The following is a 19990-nucleotide window of genomic DNA, read 5'->3' on the forward strand; positions in this document are numbered from 1 at the left end:
TTCAATGAGATGCATTGTGGTGACCAAATTCTGGAGAGATCAATGTATCAAAACCCAAATGTTTACTAAGTGCTTCCTTTGGGTGTGGTGCTGTCCTAGGCACTAGGTTTGGGAAGATAAATATGAAACAGTTCCTTCTCTTAAGGAAGAACCATATGTACACGTATGAGGATAGGCAAAGTAAACACAGGGTGACTTTTTGGAGAGAAGCATACACAGGAATGGGATCATCCAGGAGGTGGTATCTGAGCCTGGATTTGAAAAGATTCTAAAAGGTTGAGGTGAGGAGCAAATAAGTACTTGTAGGGTACTGGGGGCAGCCTGGGCATGCACACAATGCCAGGAGACAGAAGGACAAGCTTAGGGAACAATCCACAGCTGGCCTGTTTAGATGACTAGGAGCCTTGTCTGAGGGAATTTAAATGGCAAACAGAGAAATCTACATTTTTTCCCAGAGGTAACAGGGAGTTGTTGGAATTTCTTGATGGTGGGCAAAGAATGGGGTGTGCTTCCTATCCATTTATTCATTCAACGAACACTTAAGGGGCTTCCGGGTTAAGATGGCAGCAGAGTAAAAAGCAGCTGCTTAACCTCTCCTAACCGAAACATATAAGACTCCTCAAGGGGACATAAAAACAAATCCAGACGAACGAAGAGACCCCCACAACAGGGCGCAGCATTGAAGGTACGTGGGATCGGGGCATTTTGATGCTATAAGGGGGTGAAATCGCTCTACTAAAACGCGAGCTGAACACCCCCACACACACACACCACCTACGGTGCCAAAGCCAGCGCACAAGAGCTAGAGCAAGTTTGGGGCATCCATTAAGTCCTTGGCAGCTACCTGGGACCACCAGGGCCTGTTCCTGAGAGCAGCAAGACTTAAGACCCCAAGAGGCTAAAGAACGCGCAGACTTTGAACACAGACCCTGAGCGCAGGCGCGGTTGCAGCTGCAGACACGGATCCTGAGCGCAGACTTGGACTTTGGGTGGGGACCCTGGGCAGAGGGGTGCATGACTGTGAAGCAGTGCCCTGAGACTGTTAAAAGAGCTTCAGGCAGAGGAACAAGCAAGGGGACCACCAGGAGGCTTGACCCTGAGAACAACTAGACCTAAGACCTCAGGAGCCCAAAGAGTGCAGACAGACCCTGGGTATGAGGATAAAGCTGAGAGGGTGCTGGGCTAACAATGGCAAGCCAGAGACAAGAACCCCAGAAGAGAAAGATCAAGAATAAACACTTAATAAAAATTTGTCATTAACAAGGTCCACCATTAATATCCTTCTGTGGTGCCTAACTATGGGGTTTGAAGGTTATAACAGGGCTGTGCAGGGTCTAGTGGGCCCTTCACACTGGAGACCTTCTGAGTTCTGGTTTGGAAGCCCACTAAATGTCTACCATCCCAGAACCAGCCTAGCTAAATGCTAGGCTCATGAGCCTTCTGGCATACGCAGGTTTGGGTAAGCTAGGTAACCTCCCTAGGCCAGTTTTCTCATCTGGAAAATGAAGGGGTTGAAGTAGATGTCCTTTAAGTTTTGTTGCAGCTCTAAATCCAGGATCCTGAGACATTTTTTTTGGGGGGGGGCAAGAGGGCAACAACTCATGAAACTGTCTACTGAGAAGTGAAGGAGCTAAGAAATGCTTTCATGGAAGGCATGCCACAGAAATGTAATTTAAAACCTTTTAAATTACTAGAGTGCACAATGTATTGTGTTAAAAGGATGTTGGAGAGATAGAAACATAAATGAGTCATTAACTCATGTTCAGTTGTTTGTGTTGTATTCAACTCTTTGTGACCCTATGTGGAATTTTCTTGGCAAAGATATTGGTGTGGTTTGTCATTTCCTTCTCCAGAGCATTTCATAGATAAGGAAACTGAGGCAAACGGAGTTAAGTGTCTTCCCCACGCTCATAGAGCTAGTGTCTGAGGCCAGATTTGAACTCAGGAAGACAAGTCTTGACTCCAGGCCTGCCACTCCTATTTACTGCATTTATTTTTTTTTTTAATTTTTTTTTAAACCCGTGTACTTTGGTGTATTGTCTCATAGGTGGAAGATTGGTAAGGGTGGGCAACGGGGGTCAAGTGACTTGCCCAGGGTCACACAGCTGGGAAGTGGCTGAGGCTGAGTTTGAACCCAGGACCTCCTGTCTCTAGGCCTGACTCTCACTCCACTGAGCTACCCAGCTGCCTCCTTCACTGCATTTATTAAGTAATTACTCTATGCATTGTGCTAAGGACTGAGGACACAAAAGCAAACAAATACCCGCCCACCCACCCAATTCAACCTTTCCTCTAGAGAAGTGGCCATTTATCTATCTCTACTCTTTGTTTCTTGATTCTTACAAGTTCCTTCTTTCAAGGTGAAATAATCTTTTCTCAAATCCCAGGTTAACTTGTGTTTTGTTTTGTTTTGAAAAGAATCTTTAGTCATCTTCTAACATGTCACTTAAAAATTATTATATTTAAATCACAAGGGAAAAAATTCTCAATGCCAATAAAAAGATGAGAGGGAAAAATCATGTTTAAGGGTAACTTACAAAAACAATAAAAACAACTATCCATCAGGAGTTAAATTTTTCATGAACAGGCTAAATTCATGACAGTGAAAAATTCCCGACTAAGGCCGGAGTAGGCAAATTCAAAATGTCACCCTGGATTACACGTGCTGAGCCACCAGGGCCATCACCTTTTATTCAACTGGGTTGTTCTAGTCCTTTCAATTATCTGATGTCCTGACTAAATATGCCTATTTCTCTCTCTAGATCTATCGCTATTGATACACATCAATGATAAATTATGTTGGTAGAAGCTTCATCTAGGAATCCCCTATTCCAATGAAATTACAGGCCCAGTAAATGATCATGTCTATATGATCTATAGCATTTCTGTTTGATATAAATACAGCCACAGATGTATTCCAGGCACCGTTCTGGGTTTCTTCTCTAAACATATGCCTATAAACATACACATACTTTAAGACTAGCATGCAAGGATTGTTTTGAAAAATGCAGTTCAGAGAGCGCGCATTAGATGGTGCTGTGTAACCACAAATTTTGCCCATTCCCAAATCCTAAGCACAGAATCTTTCTGGAAGAAGAAAGAAGAAACAATTAGGTTGGGGATATGAAAATGTACTCTTTATATAATGGGGAATCTGTCCTTTCAAAGGGACCATAAAAAGTATGCCTTCACATCTCATAAAAGTATCTGAAAAGTCCCGCCAGAAAGATCCGACAACAACCCAAGGCAAAGCAGACCTTTCAAAGTTGCCTCTCAGAATCTTTGGCTGCCAAACAGGGCTTCTGCATGCTTCACCTCAATGTCCTGATGTCACAGCCAGCAGGAGCAGCCCCAGGCTAAATAAACAGGAAGCCCCATTTTTCAACACACAAACACATAAAGATGTCAGCTCAAACTGTTTACTAATTAACACTTAAAAAGACACAAATTAGATATGCGTGGCTAAGAGCAATTATAATCAAGACGAATTTCTCTAGTCATCTGGGAACTGAAAAAAAAATGCCTAATTGCTGGAACCAATGTTTTAAAAACTGAAATCATGCCAGTTAGCAAATATGTTCATTTAAAGAACATTTCATGTGACTACACCCTTGAGAATTGACTACAAACATGAGAACAAGGAAAAATATTTCGATATAAAATTAAAATTTTAAGCTCCTTTAGATTTACAACTTATTCATTAAAGATGTCGGCAAACAGCAGCCCGTAAAAACCTGTAGCAATTAAGTGGTTAAATGAACTGCCTCCCTTGTCAATTTTAAGGGAGTGATTAATATTTGATGTTCACTTTACTAATTAGATTCTCGCTAGTCTTTCAGTTTAAAGTCAAGTTAAAATGGAAGTTGGCTTGTTCCATGGAAGGTTCTCCTTGGGAATGGTCATAGGCTAATGAGGATTTAATGATGTTCATTCATTCATTCATTCATTCATTCATTCATTCATTCATTCATTCATTCATTCATCCTACAAAGACTTATGAAGCTCCTACTACGTGCAGAACAATTTGGTAAATGTTGGGGAAGGTACAAAAGATTAGGCCAAATAGTTCAGGAGCCAGTAAGTGGTTGGCAAATGACCCAGAGTTAGTAGGCAGCCATAGTGCATTTGGAAGAATACTAGATCAATAGTCCCAGGACTTTTAAATCTTGATTTGAATCTTGGCCCTACTTCCTGTCTGGCCCTACATAAAATATTTTGACTCCTCTGGATCTTAAGTTTCCTCACCTGTGAAATGAGAAAGTTATGATTGATAAAATGTTTTCCAGTTCTAAATCTATGGGTCTAGTGCTACCTATTTTAGGTTTAGGATTGCCTTTATGCAGGGATGTAGTAGTAAATGTTTAACAACTGGCTCACTAAAAATGCACACACGTGCAGTCATTTTTCAGTCATGTCTGACTCTTGGTGACCTCATTTGGGGCTTGGGGGGGTGTTTCAGAAATATGGGAGTGGTTTGCCTTTCCTTTCCCAGCTCATTTTATAGATGAGAAAACTGAGGCAAATAGGGTTAAGTGACTTGCTCAGGGTCACCCAGCTAGCAAATGCCTCAGAAGGCAGGATTTGAACTCAGGAAGATAAATCTTCCTAGCTCCAAGGCTGGCACTCCATCTATTGTATCACTAACATTTTCTCAACACTCTCTGAAGTCTAGAAATCAATGAAACAATACATCAAGATGATTTCTAAGATGTAAACGTTCCCATATTCACAAATTTCACAATCAGCTCTTGGCTGGCTCCAGCCCATCTCTGCTGTCACATGGTGCTACCTCACTCTGAAATTCCTCTTTGTGTTTTCTAGATGTGACACTTTCCTGGTTCTTCTTCCATCTCCTTGGTCCTTCTGTGTGTCCTCTGCTGATTTCTCTTCCCTCTCTGGACTTTATATGTAAGAGTTTGGAAAAATCTGAACAATGATTTTCTAGACAACGTGACACAGAATGTTTGTTTGTGAATTCTTTAGTGAGATAAAATTGTGAAAGGAATTGGTTGATTTGAATGGGATGGTCCCGATGAGGCAGGAGGGTATGGGTTCCATCTCGGTTCTGATACCCACTGGCTGTGGGACCAATGGCCAAGAAACCTCACTTTTCTGTGCCTTAATTAAGCCGTCTGTAAGATGAGGTTTAATTATTTTCGGCACTACTTCCATTAAAGAGATGCGGTAAGGAAATAACTTTTTAAACCTTAAATACTCTAGAAATGAGAGCTGCTGCTGTTGCAACACAGCCCTTTCATTAAATCCACAAATAAAATCATGCTTAAAAATGGATAGGGGCCATTTGTTTACAATGTGAAAGCAGCAATTTATGTTGTCTATTGAATGCACTTTCCTGGAAACAATCTGACGATGTGGACTGGAAATGAAGGGAGAAAAAGGGACCAGCCAGTGTGGAAGCTTAATGCAGGAAGGAGACTGTGCATCATCAGGATTAAACTGTTCCTCCCTTTTATGGAACAGTGCAAGTTGTTAATGAACTAAATGAGAATATGACTTTCAGCAGAGACAGTGGTGGCAGCTGTGCATGTGGTGCTAAAGGAGGAATGAAAGCAGGCAGTGAACAAAGATAGGAGAGAGGCACTGGATTATCTAAGAACATTTCTTTCTGGAATGCAATGCAATGCCAGGGAAAATCCCATGCTGCCTGTGATATGGAAACCATCAGATCCAGGGTAATGGAGCTATTGCTTGCAAGGGAAATAAAGAGACACAGAAATTCAGGATATTTATATGCACATCTATCCATCTTCAGAGACGATGCTTCATCAAAAGAATAAATTATGGTATATTAATGTAATGGAACACTATGGAAGGCTATAAAAAATGAAGACTATGAAGAATATAAAGAGAGATGGAAAGACTTATATGAAGTGATCCAAAGCGAGGTCAGCAAAATAAAAACATGCACAGGCTATAACCACATTTTAAAAATGAAAGCAATGAAACTTTCTAGGCACACAGATAGCAGAATTCAAGATAAAAGAGGGAACAAATAGATGGTTATTGTTTTGCTTGACTTTATATTTATGTTGTTTTTATTTTTCTGAGCAAAATCCAAATAATTTCAATTAAAGTTTATTCAAATATTTACTCCATATTTTATAGTTTCTATGTGTTAAGAGTGATAGTTAATTATACTAATTGAAAAAAAAAAGAATTTAGGCTGTATAATTTAACTTTTTTATGACTCCAGAAGAAAGAGAATGCTTGTGAAGGTTAGGTATTAGGATGAGTGTTTCTCTTGATAGAAAAATCAATGTTAGTTCATTTCTAAGGTGCCAACCTTCCCTGCCCTCTTCTGAGAAAAATCCTACTTCTTCACCTTAGATATTTAGGACTCTATGCTAGATTACTCAAAAGAATTTCCATTTCCTCAAGAGGGCATCCTCCTCTCTCTCAGCTGTCCATCTATGGCCGAGCCAAAGGTCTAACTGGAAGGTGATTTTACATTGGCAATTCCACAAGTGGAACAATTTTACAACTGCTCCCTGCATTTGCAGTTTTCAGAAGTGCCCATAGCCAAAAAAACATTCTCTCTGATCTCGTTAGTGAAAAGAACAGAACATGGAGCCCTAGGACCTCCGTGTGATTGATGGGTTCTGCTACTTACAGCCCCAGGACACTTCACTCAGCCTTTCAGATCTGGTTTCCTCCTCTGTAAAACTGAAAGGGGAGGGAGGGCTGGACTAGGCCCTTACTGTCCCTTCCACCTTTCCATCCTCCACATTTAACTAGTTTGAGCCTCTGTTGACAGACGCAGCCAATCCATCGCCAGGTTCACACTGAAAACCTTCACGGCTTGGGAAGACCTGCCAGACCTCAGGTTCCATTGGCTTAACCTTTAAGGAGCTCTGGCCATTCTCCACTCCATGGTGAGGCAATGGACGGAGATGGCAATGGAGAGTTATCATTAGGATCCAGCATTGGAAAGAGTATGTTTGTGAAGGCAGGGCAAGAGACAACAGAGTGACAACTTTCAAAGTCTCCATTTCTTTCTTAATCACGTTTTTACTCAAGGCATACACACCAGTAATACCAGAGGATGTTTCTTAAATTAGCAAGACACCACTGATGAGGATTCATTTTTCAAAGTTGCTCTTTGTGATATATACTTTTTTTTAAACCCTTTCCCTTTTAAAATCAATACTGTGTTTTGGCAGAAGAGTGGTAAGGGCTGGGCAATGTAACTTGCCCAGAGTCATGGCATATACTTTTAAAGCTGAAATAAATTAATTCAAAATAAAAATAAAAAATGAAGAGCCTCATCCAAGGTCACACAGAATTGGGATTTGAACCTATAGCTCCTCTCTCTCCAAGTCCAGGGCTCTCCCCATTTCCTCTTGTCCCTTACCTTACAAGTCTCATCATTTTAGACTTGGTCAAGTTAGGCTTCATCTGCAAACTCTGCTCTACTGAGCTATTCTTTCATCAGTTAGGAGGCCAGAGGTCCCTAGTAGATCAGGAAGTCCCACCTAGTCACCCACAACATGGTAACCACTGACAGTCTTAGCTTCCATTTGGCCAACATTTCAAGTAGGGAAGAGGAACATGAGCTGAGAGCCTTTTCCTGCCTGCAGGCAGCCTTTCTCTCTATCCTACTCTCTAGGGATCAGGGATAGAACCATCAGTTCCCTATGGTTGCCTGACAAATCTTAAGAACACAATATTTCCAAGTTGGAAGGGACCTTAGAACACAGAATGTCAAAGCTGGAAGGGATATTAGAAATCCATTTCATTTTAAAGACAAGGAAACAGAGACCCAAGAAGGACAACAATTTGCCCAAAGAGGCAGAATGATTAAGTGGCAGAGCTATGACGCAAACCGAGGCCTTTAGATTGCAGGCCCGGTGCTTTCTCCCTTACATCATGTTGCTTCAAGGCCTATCTAATAAGGACCTCCACTACCAACAGGCTGGAGAGCATGCACCATGATTTATCTTCTGAGGTAGCTGGGTGGGACAGGGCACAGAGAGAATGAAATAATATCTTTAAAGTGCTTAGCACTGTGCCTGGCACATAGGAGGTGCTTAATACATGTTTATTTTCTTTATCATTTCCTTCTATTCTATTCTCCTTTCCTTCCTTGCATGGAGAAAGGTAAAAAAATGGTGAAAAGATTCAAAACCAGGTGATGTGAATATCTAGAATGTGCAGTAAGGAAAGCCTTTCACAGGGACATGGGAGCTGCTTTCAAGTATGTGAAAAGCTGCTTGTTTTTGCTTGATCTGAGCTGGCAGGACCTGAAGCAGTGCAGGGAAGTCCCAGGAAGGTTGGTGTCAGTACAAGGTAAGAAAGACCTTTGGCTACAACAATGGAAGGATGCATTGGAGAAGGTAAGGAATTTCTCGTCACCAGACATCTTCAAGCAGTGGCTGTTAGGATGATGGTACAGGGAATTTGTATTAAGGTGAGCACTGAACTTGATGACCTCCAAGTTCTCTTTTAATTCCTGGAGTCCATGATCCAAAGCAAAAAGATTCACGGTGAGCAGAGGAAAAGAGAGAGGAGAGACACTATCCCATCCTGCCCTTGGAGTGTGTATATTTGTAAAAAAGAAGCTTGTCCTCTAAAAACTTCTGTAAGAAAAGGGGAAAGTGACATCAAAGGCTAGTTTCTTAAGAAGAGATCACATCCTGACATTCTGTGTAAGTTCAGCGAGGGGATGATCACCAAAAGGATAGATAACTCTGTTACAAAATGGTAGCTTTTTTTCTACAAACTCTTATTTTCTGTCTTAGTATCAATTCTAAGACAGAAGAGCAGTAAAGACTAGGCCATCAGGATTAAGTGAATTGCCCGGGGTTACACAGCTAGGAAGTGTCTGAAGCTAGAAGTGAACCCAGGTCCTCCTGACTCCAGGCCTAGTGCTTTAACTACTGTGTGAGCTAGCTGCCCCATTGACATGATTTTTCAATTATTTTTTACCAAGTTTGCAGTTTTTAATAATTTCAATAATTTAGGATTTAAGTGCTCATAGAAATAGACTCCAGAACCTTTTACCAGAATGGATGGGGGCAGTGGTATAGAGAAACACTATGGCAACAAAGCTTATTAAGATGTCACAGGTCATGTGATTTAGGACTGGAAAGAACTTCAGAACACAAAATACTTGAGGGTGAGGAGGGACCTTAGAACACAGAATAGTAGAATGAGGATGAGCAGAAGAGATCATCTCACTGAACCGCCTCACTTTACAAGTGGCAGTGACTCGCCCAAGGGACACTGTAAATAGAAGTGCCGGAACTGGGATTTGAACCTTGGGGGATGGACTCTTAGGTCCCATGCTTCTTCCTCTGCACTTCAGGTCCAACCTGCTCATTCATTCCTACTTAAATAATATAACAGGGGGGCAGCTGGGTAGCTCAGTGGAGTGAGAGTCAGGCCTAGAGACAGGAGGTCCTAGGTTCAAACCCGGCCTCAGCCACTTCCCAGCTGTGTGACCCTGGGCAAGTCACTTGACCCCCATTGCCCACCCTTACCAATCTTCCACCTATGAGACAATACACTGAAGTACAAGGGTTTAAAAAAATAATATAACAGTACCTATATAAGTAGAATTTAAAAGTCCAGAAATGGATATTATGGAAGGCAAGAAGACATCTGTCATGGTTTCATACCCTATTTGATTTTAATAACCTGTTCCTCCCCCCACCCCCTGCTAATTTTCACCAAGCCAGTAGTTATAAGCTCTATTTAGTACTTGGTCATCTTGTTAATTTCCTTAAGCACAGAATTTGGATCTGCTCCATTTCATCACTCATAACATATAATAATAATGCTGTCTTCTGCATACAGAGATGATGCTGCTGACCCACCATCACCAGGGCATACTTGCTTAGTTTCCACCCCCTTCAGGAACAGTGATATGTTTGCACTCATCTGCTCCACTGTCCTGCCCTCCATCCTACCCCCACCTCAGCCATATCTAGGCAAGGGTATTAAATTTTTGAGGGCATGGAATAGAGCACCATTAACCTGCCAAGATGGGAGCCAAATCCATGACCTTAGTTTGCACTGTTCTCTTATCAAGTCTACTAACCAGTCATTATATTTGGCACAAAGAACATTCAGAAAACAAAATTCTAATGGATGCCAAAATATTTGTGTGAGGCTTTATTCTCTTATTAAGAAATAGGATGTTTACAATGAGGTTTATATTAAAAAGAAGCTACATTTTTGTAGTGCTTTCAGGGTTCTGTAACTCTTCTTTTGCAATAATCCTAGCAGGTAAGCAGTACAAGGATTTGTCCATTTCACTGAGGAAGAAGCAGATGCTCCAAAAGGTCTAAATGAGCTGTCCAAGATGACATAACAGAGCCAGAATAGGTATGTGGGTCTTCTGACTCTATGACCAGATTTCTTTCTGCTATACTATGCTGGATCCTATAGAGATAAGTCATCTAAAGGAAGAAGAACAGGGAAGATCCTAAACTCCTTTTGGTGCAATCCTTGAACAAGCTCCATCAGTAAAAAGTCCACCTCAAATGCCACCTTCTCCAAGTCATCTTTCTTGATCTTACCTAGCCGGAAGTGATTTCTTCTTTACAGAGTTCTCCCCCACCCAACACTCACCCTTTTTTCTTCCCTGGGGATGGGGGTAGTAGAGTCCAGACACCTGTGATTTCCTCACATGATATAGACACTCCTTCCATTCATATAGATAGATTAGCAATCTGTCTTCATCTTGGAGTCTCAGACAGTCGCTTAGGATTATATACAGCCACTATGCGTCAGAGCTGCATCCCAGAGTCCTTTTTATTTCTCTTATGTGCCTACTCTATTTGAATTTGTATACTGTGTAATTGTTCTCCACTATAGTCTGCTTCCCTGGGGTATGGAGGGGAGCCTCTGTTTGGGAGGCTATGCACAAGGTCAAGAGAAAACTTAGAAGCTGGATGGGCCCAGTGATGGACTGTCTATTACTCAGTGATCAGCTGAGATAAGTGCACAAAGGCTCATCACCAGAGGGAAGCCCAGCAGATTTTTTTTTTTTTTGCCACAGAAAATCATGAAAAACTACCAGTAAGCTGTAGAGGAGTGGGGATCTGTGTCAGTAGAGGAAGAAATCTTTCTAAGTATTGAAAAAAGTATTTATCTGTGTACATAGCTCTTCTCTCCTTAAAGGGATGTAACATTTTTGAGGGCGGGGTCCATTCCTTTATTTTTCTTGGTATATTCTCCCAGGGCCTCACACAGTATATTTTATATGAAATAGGAGCTTAGTAAATATTTGTTAAATAAATGAAGCTAAAACCTTTTCTTCAAAAGAACGTATGTTGTTTTCCAATGTGGTAGGCATGTGAGAGGTGAAACCTGTTATATAAGTAAAAAATTTATTCATGTGTTTCTGCTCAAGATCCTTAGACTCCTTATTAGCCATCAAAAAAAGTTGTCTCCCTAGTCTGACATTCAAAGCCTCCCCAATTTGATATCTCTCTAGACACTGATGACTTCCAAAAACAGTTTCTAATCAAATTAGACTACTTGCCAATCCCTAAACATGTGCTGTAGTATGTACCTTTACTAACACTATTCCCTTTGTCTAGAATGGTCTCTGATATTTAAAATTCAACTCAAATCCCACCTACTCCTTGAAGATTTCCTTGATCCTCCTGATGAACTATATTAAGTGCCATAAAAGACACAAAATTTTAAGACTGGACCAAAAAAAAGGAGGTGAGCCACTCATATAGAAATAACAAAGGATAATAATAACAAGCATTTTTATATAAATAATAATAAGTATTTTAAGGGATCTATCCACTTACCTACTACCATCTCATTTAATCCTTATGACAACCCTAAGATAGGTGCCAAGAATATCCCTATTTTACAGATGAGAAAATTGAGGCTGATAATGGTTAAGTGACTTGCCTAAGTCAAATAGTTGGTGTTTGAGGCAAGATTAAAACTAGTTTTCTTGACTATGTCCAGCACTCTATCCAATTAACATATGGATAATTTCTCTACTGCAAACCTCACACAGATACTAGATTTAGAAAAGAATTGAATAAGATGAAAGCATAAATGGATTGTGGTCCACACCAGTGGAAGAAGAACTCAAATCCCCTGGATGACAGATCCGGTAAAGTTATTTATGTTGTCTTATAAATATTATATATCCATTATAGTTATTTAATTCAATTCAATAAGCATTTACTATATATAAAGCACTGAGCTAGAATTTTTTTTCTGTCATTTTTCAGTTGCTTCAGACTCTTTGTGAACTATTTGAGGTTTTCTTGGCAAAGATCTTGGAGTGGTTAGCCATTCATTCTTTAGCTCATTTTATAAATGAAGAAACTGAGGTAAACAGGGTTAAGTGACTTGCCCAGGCTAGGAAGGGTCTGAGGACAGATTTGAATGAGGAAAGATGAGTCTTCCTTACTTCAGGAAGTGCTCTATTCACTGCACCACCTAGCTACCCTCTAGCTGGGAATACAAAGTCAAAAAGGAAAAATCATTTTTTCCAACAAGGGATGATGTTCTACTGAGGCACGAAACAGGCAAACGGATTGTTAAAAAAGACAGTTTGAGTAAAGAGGGATCAAGAAAGATTTCCTGTAGTAAGTGACACTTGAACTCATGCTTGAAGGAAGTACAGGACTGTAAAATGTAGAGGTGAGGAAAGAGGGAATGTTAGCTGGGCAGGGGAATGGTCCGGGTAAAGGTACAGTGGCCGGTGTACAATAATGCCAAGTTTAGGGAACAATAAGCCAATTTAACTGGGACAGGGAGTAGCACCTTTGTTACAACTTCTAGCCCTGGAGAGCTGCCTAGAGCAGGTGTTAGCAAACTGTGGCCTGAGGTCCAAAGCCACCCAGGCTACCCTTTAGTATGGCCTGGGAGATAAGAAACTTTATTTAAAGCACCACAGTTTACTGACATCCAGTCTAGAGCATTGAGTTTAATGGCTTATCTAGAGTGACACAGTCAGTCTATAACAGAGGCAGCACCTGAAAACAAGTCTCTGAGTTTGAAAGCCAGCTCTCTCTTCACTAGACCAAATAAGCACATAGCAAACATTTAATAAATATTTGTTGGGGGAGGGGGAGTTGAATGAAATCAATGGCCCAAACTTCTTAAGCAATCCTACAATTTCAGAAATGCATGGGACCTCAAAGGTCCTAACCCCTAAATTAACATTAAAAGGCCCTCAAAGAAACCTATAACTCATACTTGAATCAAGAATGACCTTTACAACAAAGGAAGAAATAAGACATAGTAGATAGAGCACTATCTTACTTACTGGGTAGAGAACTCCCAACTTGGGTATCAGGAAGTCAGGGTTCAAAACCCATATCAGGCATTTACAGTTTTATGTCCCTGGTGAATCGCTTAACCTCTATGTCTATAATCTTTTTTGTGACCCTGACCAGCTCACCTAACCTCATTAAACCTTTTACTTCCTCATCTGCAAATGGGGCTAAAAATAGTGTTTACCTCCTGGGGTTGTTGTGGGAGTCACATGAGATGACGTGTGTAAAGTATTTTCCATACACATTTGTATAGCTTTCTAGAAATGTGAGCAATTGTTAACAATCCTGAGTTATTCACCTCCTCGAGTTCTCTCTAGTTGGGGGTGGGGGGTGGAGGGGGGGAGAACTCATTTACTCCTGAAGCAGCAGATTCCATCGTTAGGAGAGGTTTTTTTCTTAGATCAAGCCTGAGAAGAACACAGGCCTGGCGCTGAAATCTGGCCCCACTGGAAGGAATCCATTCATCTATTGCTCCTGGCCTTGCCCTCTGGGTTCAGAGAAAAGTTAGATCCCCTCTTTCATACTCTGGCTCTTCGCTGAAGTCTTTTCCTCTCTAAGTGACTCATTTCTAATTCCTCCACCTGATCCTCATATGATAACAGGGAGCTCCCTCCCATCCTGGCAGCCCTTCTGGGAATGTGCTACGGCTTGTCAATTTCCTTCCTCAAAGGTGGTACCCAGGCCCTGATGCTCTAGCAGTGGCATAAGTGGGGACATTTGCCTATAGAACTACTAGTGCTCTCCCTCCCAAACCTCCTTGTACTCAACTACTTTGCAATTATTCTCTTTACATTTAGTCCATATATACCTATGTGTACCTGTCTCTTTCAATAGAACATAAGCTCCTCGAGAGCAGAGGTTATTTCATTTTTTATATTTGTACCTCTGGTGGCTAGCATGGTGCCTGGTACATAGTGGGACCTTAATAAATGCTCATGGACTTATATGCTCTTTCACATATGCAACTTACTGCGTCCCTGTGTTGCTGACTGAAGGAGCAGCCCCTCAGAACATTGTCAAAGACAATGCAAAGGAAAGGAATACACAGCTAGTTGCTCTCTGAGCTGCTAACTCCTGTACATAGCAGGGGACCCTAGAGAAATACTGTAAGCAGTCCTTTATTGGGGAGCAATCCATAAGGGAATTTTCTTCATTTCTGGCTTAGCATTATGCAGTTCTCCCTCTCCTGCCAAAAATGACCTAAAATCTATATATGACAATCAGCTTCTTTTTTTGTGTGTGATTTACTGAAAATCAAAGACAAAATGGGACTTTTTTGTTGTTTTTGTTATGACAGGTTTAGAAATTTGTTGTACTACATTGATTCAATTTTCCTTGATTTCAGCCATCTTTCAATAAAAAACCTGATTCTGCTAGCTGAGAATACAAGAAGAAAACCCAAAGGGAACAGAGAATATTGAAATGGTTCCACCATTTCCATCTTTGAGACAAATGTTCCTTTCAGAGGAGAAGCTGCCTCTGAGCACGTGACTGCTTAACAACCTTCTATACATAAAAAAGAGGGAAAAAAGAGAAGACAGCATAGAATCTAATGCTGTCTTATAGAAGTAGGGAAAACATCTACAAATTGGAGCTCCAGTTTTATTCAATTGCTCCAACTCTTTCTTTTCGTAGTCATCACATGCACTGAAATGTTGGGTCATTTTTTTCCCACCTCCAAAAAAAACCCAACATATTACAAAGCAGACTGCCAAATGTGACCTAATTTTATTGAGAACAACTGAATAAACTCCTCCCCTTGCCTTAAATTATTAAGAGGTATGGTCATTTTAGAAAATCCTCATTTCTGTCAAAGAACAACAATACTATTGTTCACAATTTCAACGAGAGCTTTAAGGCTTACAAATAGTTCTTAACAACTACCTTGCTAAGTGAGGAGTGAAAATATTATTCCCATTTTAGAGAGGAGAAAACTCAGGTGAATAAATTTGATCCTAGTCAGATATCTAGAAACTAGAAAAGGTAGCATTTGAACATGGGTCTTCTGACTCTAAATCTAATGCATCATTATACCATCCTGGGCCTCAAAGAAATAGTCTGAGTTCACATGGCACTTAGCAAATTTAAATAAAAATACTGCCCTCAGATAAGTCTTGAGGTTTGTTGTGCAAATGTCATATTATTATTCCCATTTTATATTTGAGAAAATTGAGGCTTAGCTAGATAAATGGTTAAGTGATTGAGATATCAGATCTACTACTTCTGATGACTAGTTCCAGTTCCTTCATCTCTCTGGATAACATTTCCCTCAAGTGCAGAAGGAAGAGTCATACTATTGGTACATCCTGCCCAATCAAAGCAACAATTCACAACTCAATAGACATATGTCCAAGGTTTTTACTTTTATGGCTCAAAGCTTCTGATCCTTAGAAAAACAAGGAGACTTTTTTGTTGATGTCCCCTTTGAGTTTACTGGAACCAACACAGAAATATGGGATAGAGATCCTTTCAGAAGGGCAGATTTTTTTTCAAATCAATAAACATTTATTGGCCATACATTGTCCTTCTAGAATCAGAAGCCCTGGATTTACATCCTGGCTCTGTCATTTACTAGATGAGAGATGATGAGCAAGTTACCTATCTCCTTTGAGATGTAACAATACACAAAGTGTCCCAAAAGTCTCAGGGCAGTTTCAAACTTTTGGAGTTTAAACCATTGAATATCACTTTAAGGAGAGTCTTTATTTTCAAATTTACAAAAATTTACTCCAAAAGCTTAATGCTGCACTAAGATTTCTGGGATTCTCTGTACGTCTGATGTCTACATCACAGGATTATCATGAGGATCATATTAGATGATGGAAGCAAAACACTTCAGAACCACAAATCACTACAGAAACATGAGATCTTCTTCTCACCAGTACTGATGAGGCCTTTCTTTTTCTGGTCAGTGGCATTCTTGGAATACTGACCCTTCCCATTTCTACAGTGTCCTAAAATCTATGAGGTGCTTTTTTTCAAGACACTCCTGTGAAGAAGAGCATAAGCATCATCACCCCTTTTATAGGTAAAGAAATTGTGGCTCAAGGGAGCACTGGTTTGACCAGGAGGCAGCCCCAAGGGTGTGAATCCAGATCTCCTGCCTAGCACTCCTTTCACCCCATGTGGCTGACCCTTCTAAGAAGCTAGGCTGCTGGGTGCAGGACCAGTGGTACCCCACACTCTTCTCCTCTTTAGGAGAGAACCCTCATTGAAGGTGAAGGATCCAGGAGGAAGCTCAGAAAGTTGCCAAACCTCTAAGCCACTGCTGTGGATGGGGGTAGGCCACTCACCTCTTTTTCTATTTCTGCCAGAGATTTGATAGTGATCCCCAAGAGATCAATGGGCTGCATCTGAAACACAAAAGACAATCTATTTTCTTAAACAGCTGGGAAATGCCACTTTCACATCTGGCTTTGCATTTCAAACATGGGACAATTATCTAAGAAAAGCAGCATGTATTCCTTTGTCTTTACTCTTAGCACTGCATATTGGTGGAAGTGTTCTCACTGAAGAGAGGATTCATCCACCCATTCATTAGCAAGGTGGTAAATGCAGAGATGATAAAGAAAGATGCTGCCAGGGAATCTAGCAGCTAAATGGGACCCATCCACCCAGGTTGCTACTCTCTAGCCCTCACTCAAGATAGGGGAAGGATCCACTAAGACTTCTGTAAAAGCATTTTACAAAGATCTGTGTCGGTCTGTTATTTCTTCCCTGGAAAGCAGTGCCAAAGCAATAAGGCTGGTAAGGCTTCTCATTCCTCTGTGCTGCCATGGGGATATATGTGCCCTGAGCACTCTAGCCAGGTGGTGGCACTGGTGTCTAAGGAATTCTGGGGAAGGAGGCCAGTGCTTCGTTGGTATTCATCTGGGAGCTGGGGGAATTCCAGCTCTTTGAAAATGCACGGTGAATAAAATAACTGCACATAAATTATCATTTTCAGAAATCAATGGTGGTGAAAAATGATAACATCACATTTTAATGGGCGTTTCTGTAATTTCATGAAGATGGAGGCCCTTCTTGTGAAATGCTGGCTCCTTGACAGCAAATACACACTTTGATGTAAGCTAGAAGCAGACCCTGGGTGGAATAGGCAGCCTTGAGAAGTCTATGAGGATGAAAGGATTTTGAACTGGAGGGACCTTAGAACACAGGACATTAGAACTGGAAGGAAGCTTAGAGGTCATCAGGACCAGCCCCCCAACTTCACAGATCAGGGTACTGTAAGGTCAGAGGCATTAGATTATTTCTTCATTATCACCCTGGTAGTAAGCTAGAAGAGTTAGGATTTACACTGTGCATAGCCTGAATCGTATTTCAGTTCTTTTGACTATAGTTCAATTCTTGTATGGTTCAAGGCCATCAGAGAAGTACCTGGAAGAAATCATTCCCCAAAGATCATGAAAGAGTTCATCAGTTTGGGGACTTTAAGCAACCATAATTTCTGAAACAAAAAAATTGGTTTGTGATACAAAATCATAGAATTTCTGAGGCTCTTGGAGATGATCTAATCTAGTCTCCTTATACTACAGAGGAGATGAATGCTCAGAGAGAAGTGCCTTGTCCTAGCTCACAGGGATAGTAAATTCAAGCCCAGGGCCCCTGACTTCAAATCTTATATTCTCTCCACAAGAACACAATGCCTCAAATCGTCCCCTTACTTTGTTCCTGCCTCATAGCTTTATAGATGAGGAATCTGAGAAGCAATTTGCCCAAAGTCAAAGAGCAGCTAGGAGAGCTGAGACTCCAGAGGGGTGTTATTTAGATGATCCTATGTTGTCTGGCAGCAGATATTTCCTTTCTACTTGCTTACCTTTGTCCCCCTTTTTTTACTCAACAGTGTCACCCACAATCCTCTGTCCCCAGCTTTATAAATAAAGGGCTTCTTGTTCTCAGCTGTTTGGAGCACACCCTAGTCAACATGAAGACTTGTGAAAAAGTGACTGGGTATGGTGGTCATCCCTATGGTTGACTTCCCCTTGTTGACAGTCAAAAACAGAGCAGGCCAGAGCTGAATATCTATAGACTCCAAATATTCCTAACATCATTAACTGGGAATAATATTACAGTTCATGCACTCAAGTGGAGTGGGTAACTCAAGTAGCTACAGATGGGTAAACTGACTCTTAAAAAAGTGAAATGACATGCCTAGTAGCTCAAAGCTTCTAAGTGTCAGAGTAAAGATTTAAGTCCAGATCTCTCCTGACTTTTCTACTTGTTCCTTCTACTACATAGTACTTTTGTTTTGTTCTTTTTTTCACACCATAGTGTTGCCCAGAATCCTCTGCCCCCAGTTTTACGTACATAGGGCTTCTTGTTCCCAGTCTGTCAAGTCTTGCCAGCAACAAATTTACCCAGGGCAGCCATGGGGACATCCAACCACAGAATTAAACACAAACCTCCCGGGGATGCTGTTACCGCCTCTCTCCAAACAGTCTGCCACATTTGCACCAGCAGCCAGAGGGGCACAGGAACAGGGAAAACATTTCCCTCTTTCCATTTCCGTTGCCTGGAATCCAGCAGAGGTCCAGCTGTTGTATCATTAGGCTCTAACTACCTCACTAAACTTTCTAGATTGGAATGGGTAAACAGGACAGAACAGCCTCCCCAAGGAAACAGGAGAGACGCCAGGGTAGCTATGGCAACAGAGCCAAGAGAAGTCAGCTAAAGTTACTCATGCTCCACATGCAACATCACAAGCATTTTTCAAGATTAAGCTGCTAGCAGAAAGATGTCGGGGCTGCATATTATATTTCATTAGAATGGAAATTGCAGAGTGGGCCAAATCACAAGGCGTCTGGTTTTAAGCTGGGCCCAAGGACAACATTTAGTTGTTCTTTTGCTAATATCTAAACCAGGGTCTTCATTTTTAGTAACAGCTCAAACCTTTGTGGTGGTGGTGGGGGAGAAAGGATCACAATTTGAGATGACTTAATAAATAAGGGGCTAGACTGTAAGTCACCTTAACAGATCATCTAACGTTCTATGTTCTGTGTTTAATGTTTAATAACATTCTTTGTTATTAAATTCTATCATTCTAGGTTACAATGTCCCAGAGCTCTAACATTCTATGTTACAATATGAAGATCTCTCTCAGTTCTGCCCAATCTACCGGGCTCAAATATTCCATATGCTAAGGCCCCTCACAGCTCGAATATTCCATATTTTAAAGTCCTTCTCTACATTAACTTCCTGTGTTCTAACAGCCTATGCTATAAGGTTCCCTGCAGTTCTAGCAGTCTGTGATTTGTGTGGAACAGTACATTAATGATACAAATCACCACAAAGGGCCACGTAGGGCCACTTCCTCGAGCACCCATGGACCTTTTACTTATAACCGTGACTGATTGGGAGCCATCTCAAGCCAACATGTTTTTGACAGAATACTGTCAATCTTTCCAGTGTCAATGCTGTTATTCCTGGTTTGGAGCAACATTAGTGCTGAGAGAGGGATATAGAGGAGAAGGGCAGCATTCCACACTTCTTTTTAAGAAAATGAATTTTAGCCCCAAATCCAGCTCACTATACCCCTTTATGCTTCTGCTTTCTCAACTGTAAATATAGGGTTGATGCTTGTTTGCTATATGGCAGGCAACTCACTGGTTAAAGGGTGCTGTTGTCATATGGAAAAACTTTCTTGTTTAGGAACCAAGAGACTTGGGTTCTAGAATCACAATGTTAGGGTAGGAAAGAGAGCTCAAATCATT

At 41.0% G+C, this 19990-nt stretch overlaps 1 protein-coding gene across 1 annotated transcript in view; it reads right to left on the reverse strand.

Moving 5' to 3' along the window:
* Positions 1-19990, reverse strand: part of MVB12B (multivesicular body subunit 12B) — a 310868-nt gene that overhangs the window by 20898 nt on the left and 269980 nt on the right. The window contains exon 9 of the mRNA XM_044664228.1: positions 16574-16633. Coding sequence (XP_044520163.1) covers positions 16574-16633 — 60 coding nt within the window. The remainder of the gene's footprint in view (positions 1-16573; positions 16634-19990) is intronic.

The sequence above is a fragment of the Gracilinanus agilis genome, chromosome 2 (assembly GCF_016433145.1).
Source record: "Gracilinanus agilis isolate LMUSP501 chromosome 2, AgileGrace, whole genome shotgun sequence".
Classification (NCBI taxonomy): domain Eukaryota; kingdom Metazoa; phylum Chordata; class Mammalia; order Didelphimorphia; family Didelphidae; genus Gracilinanus; species Gracilinanus agilis.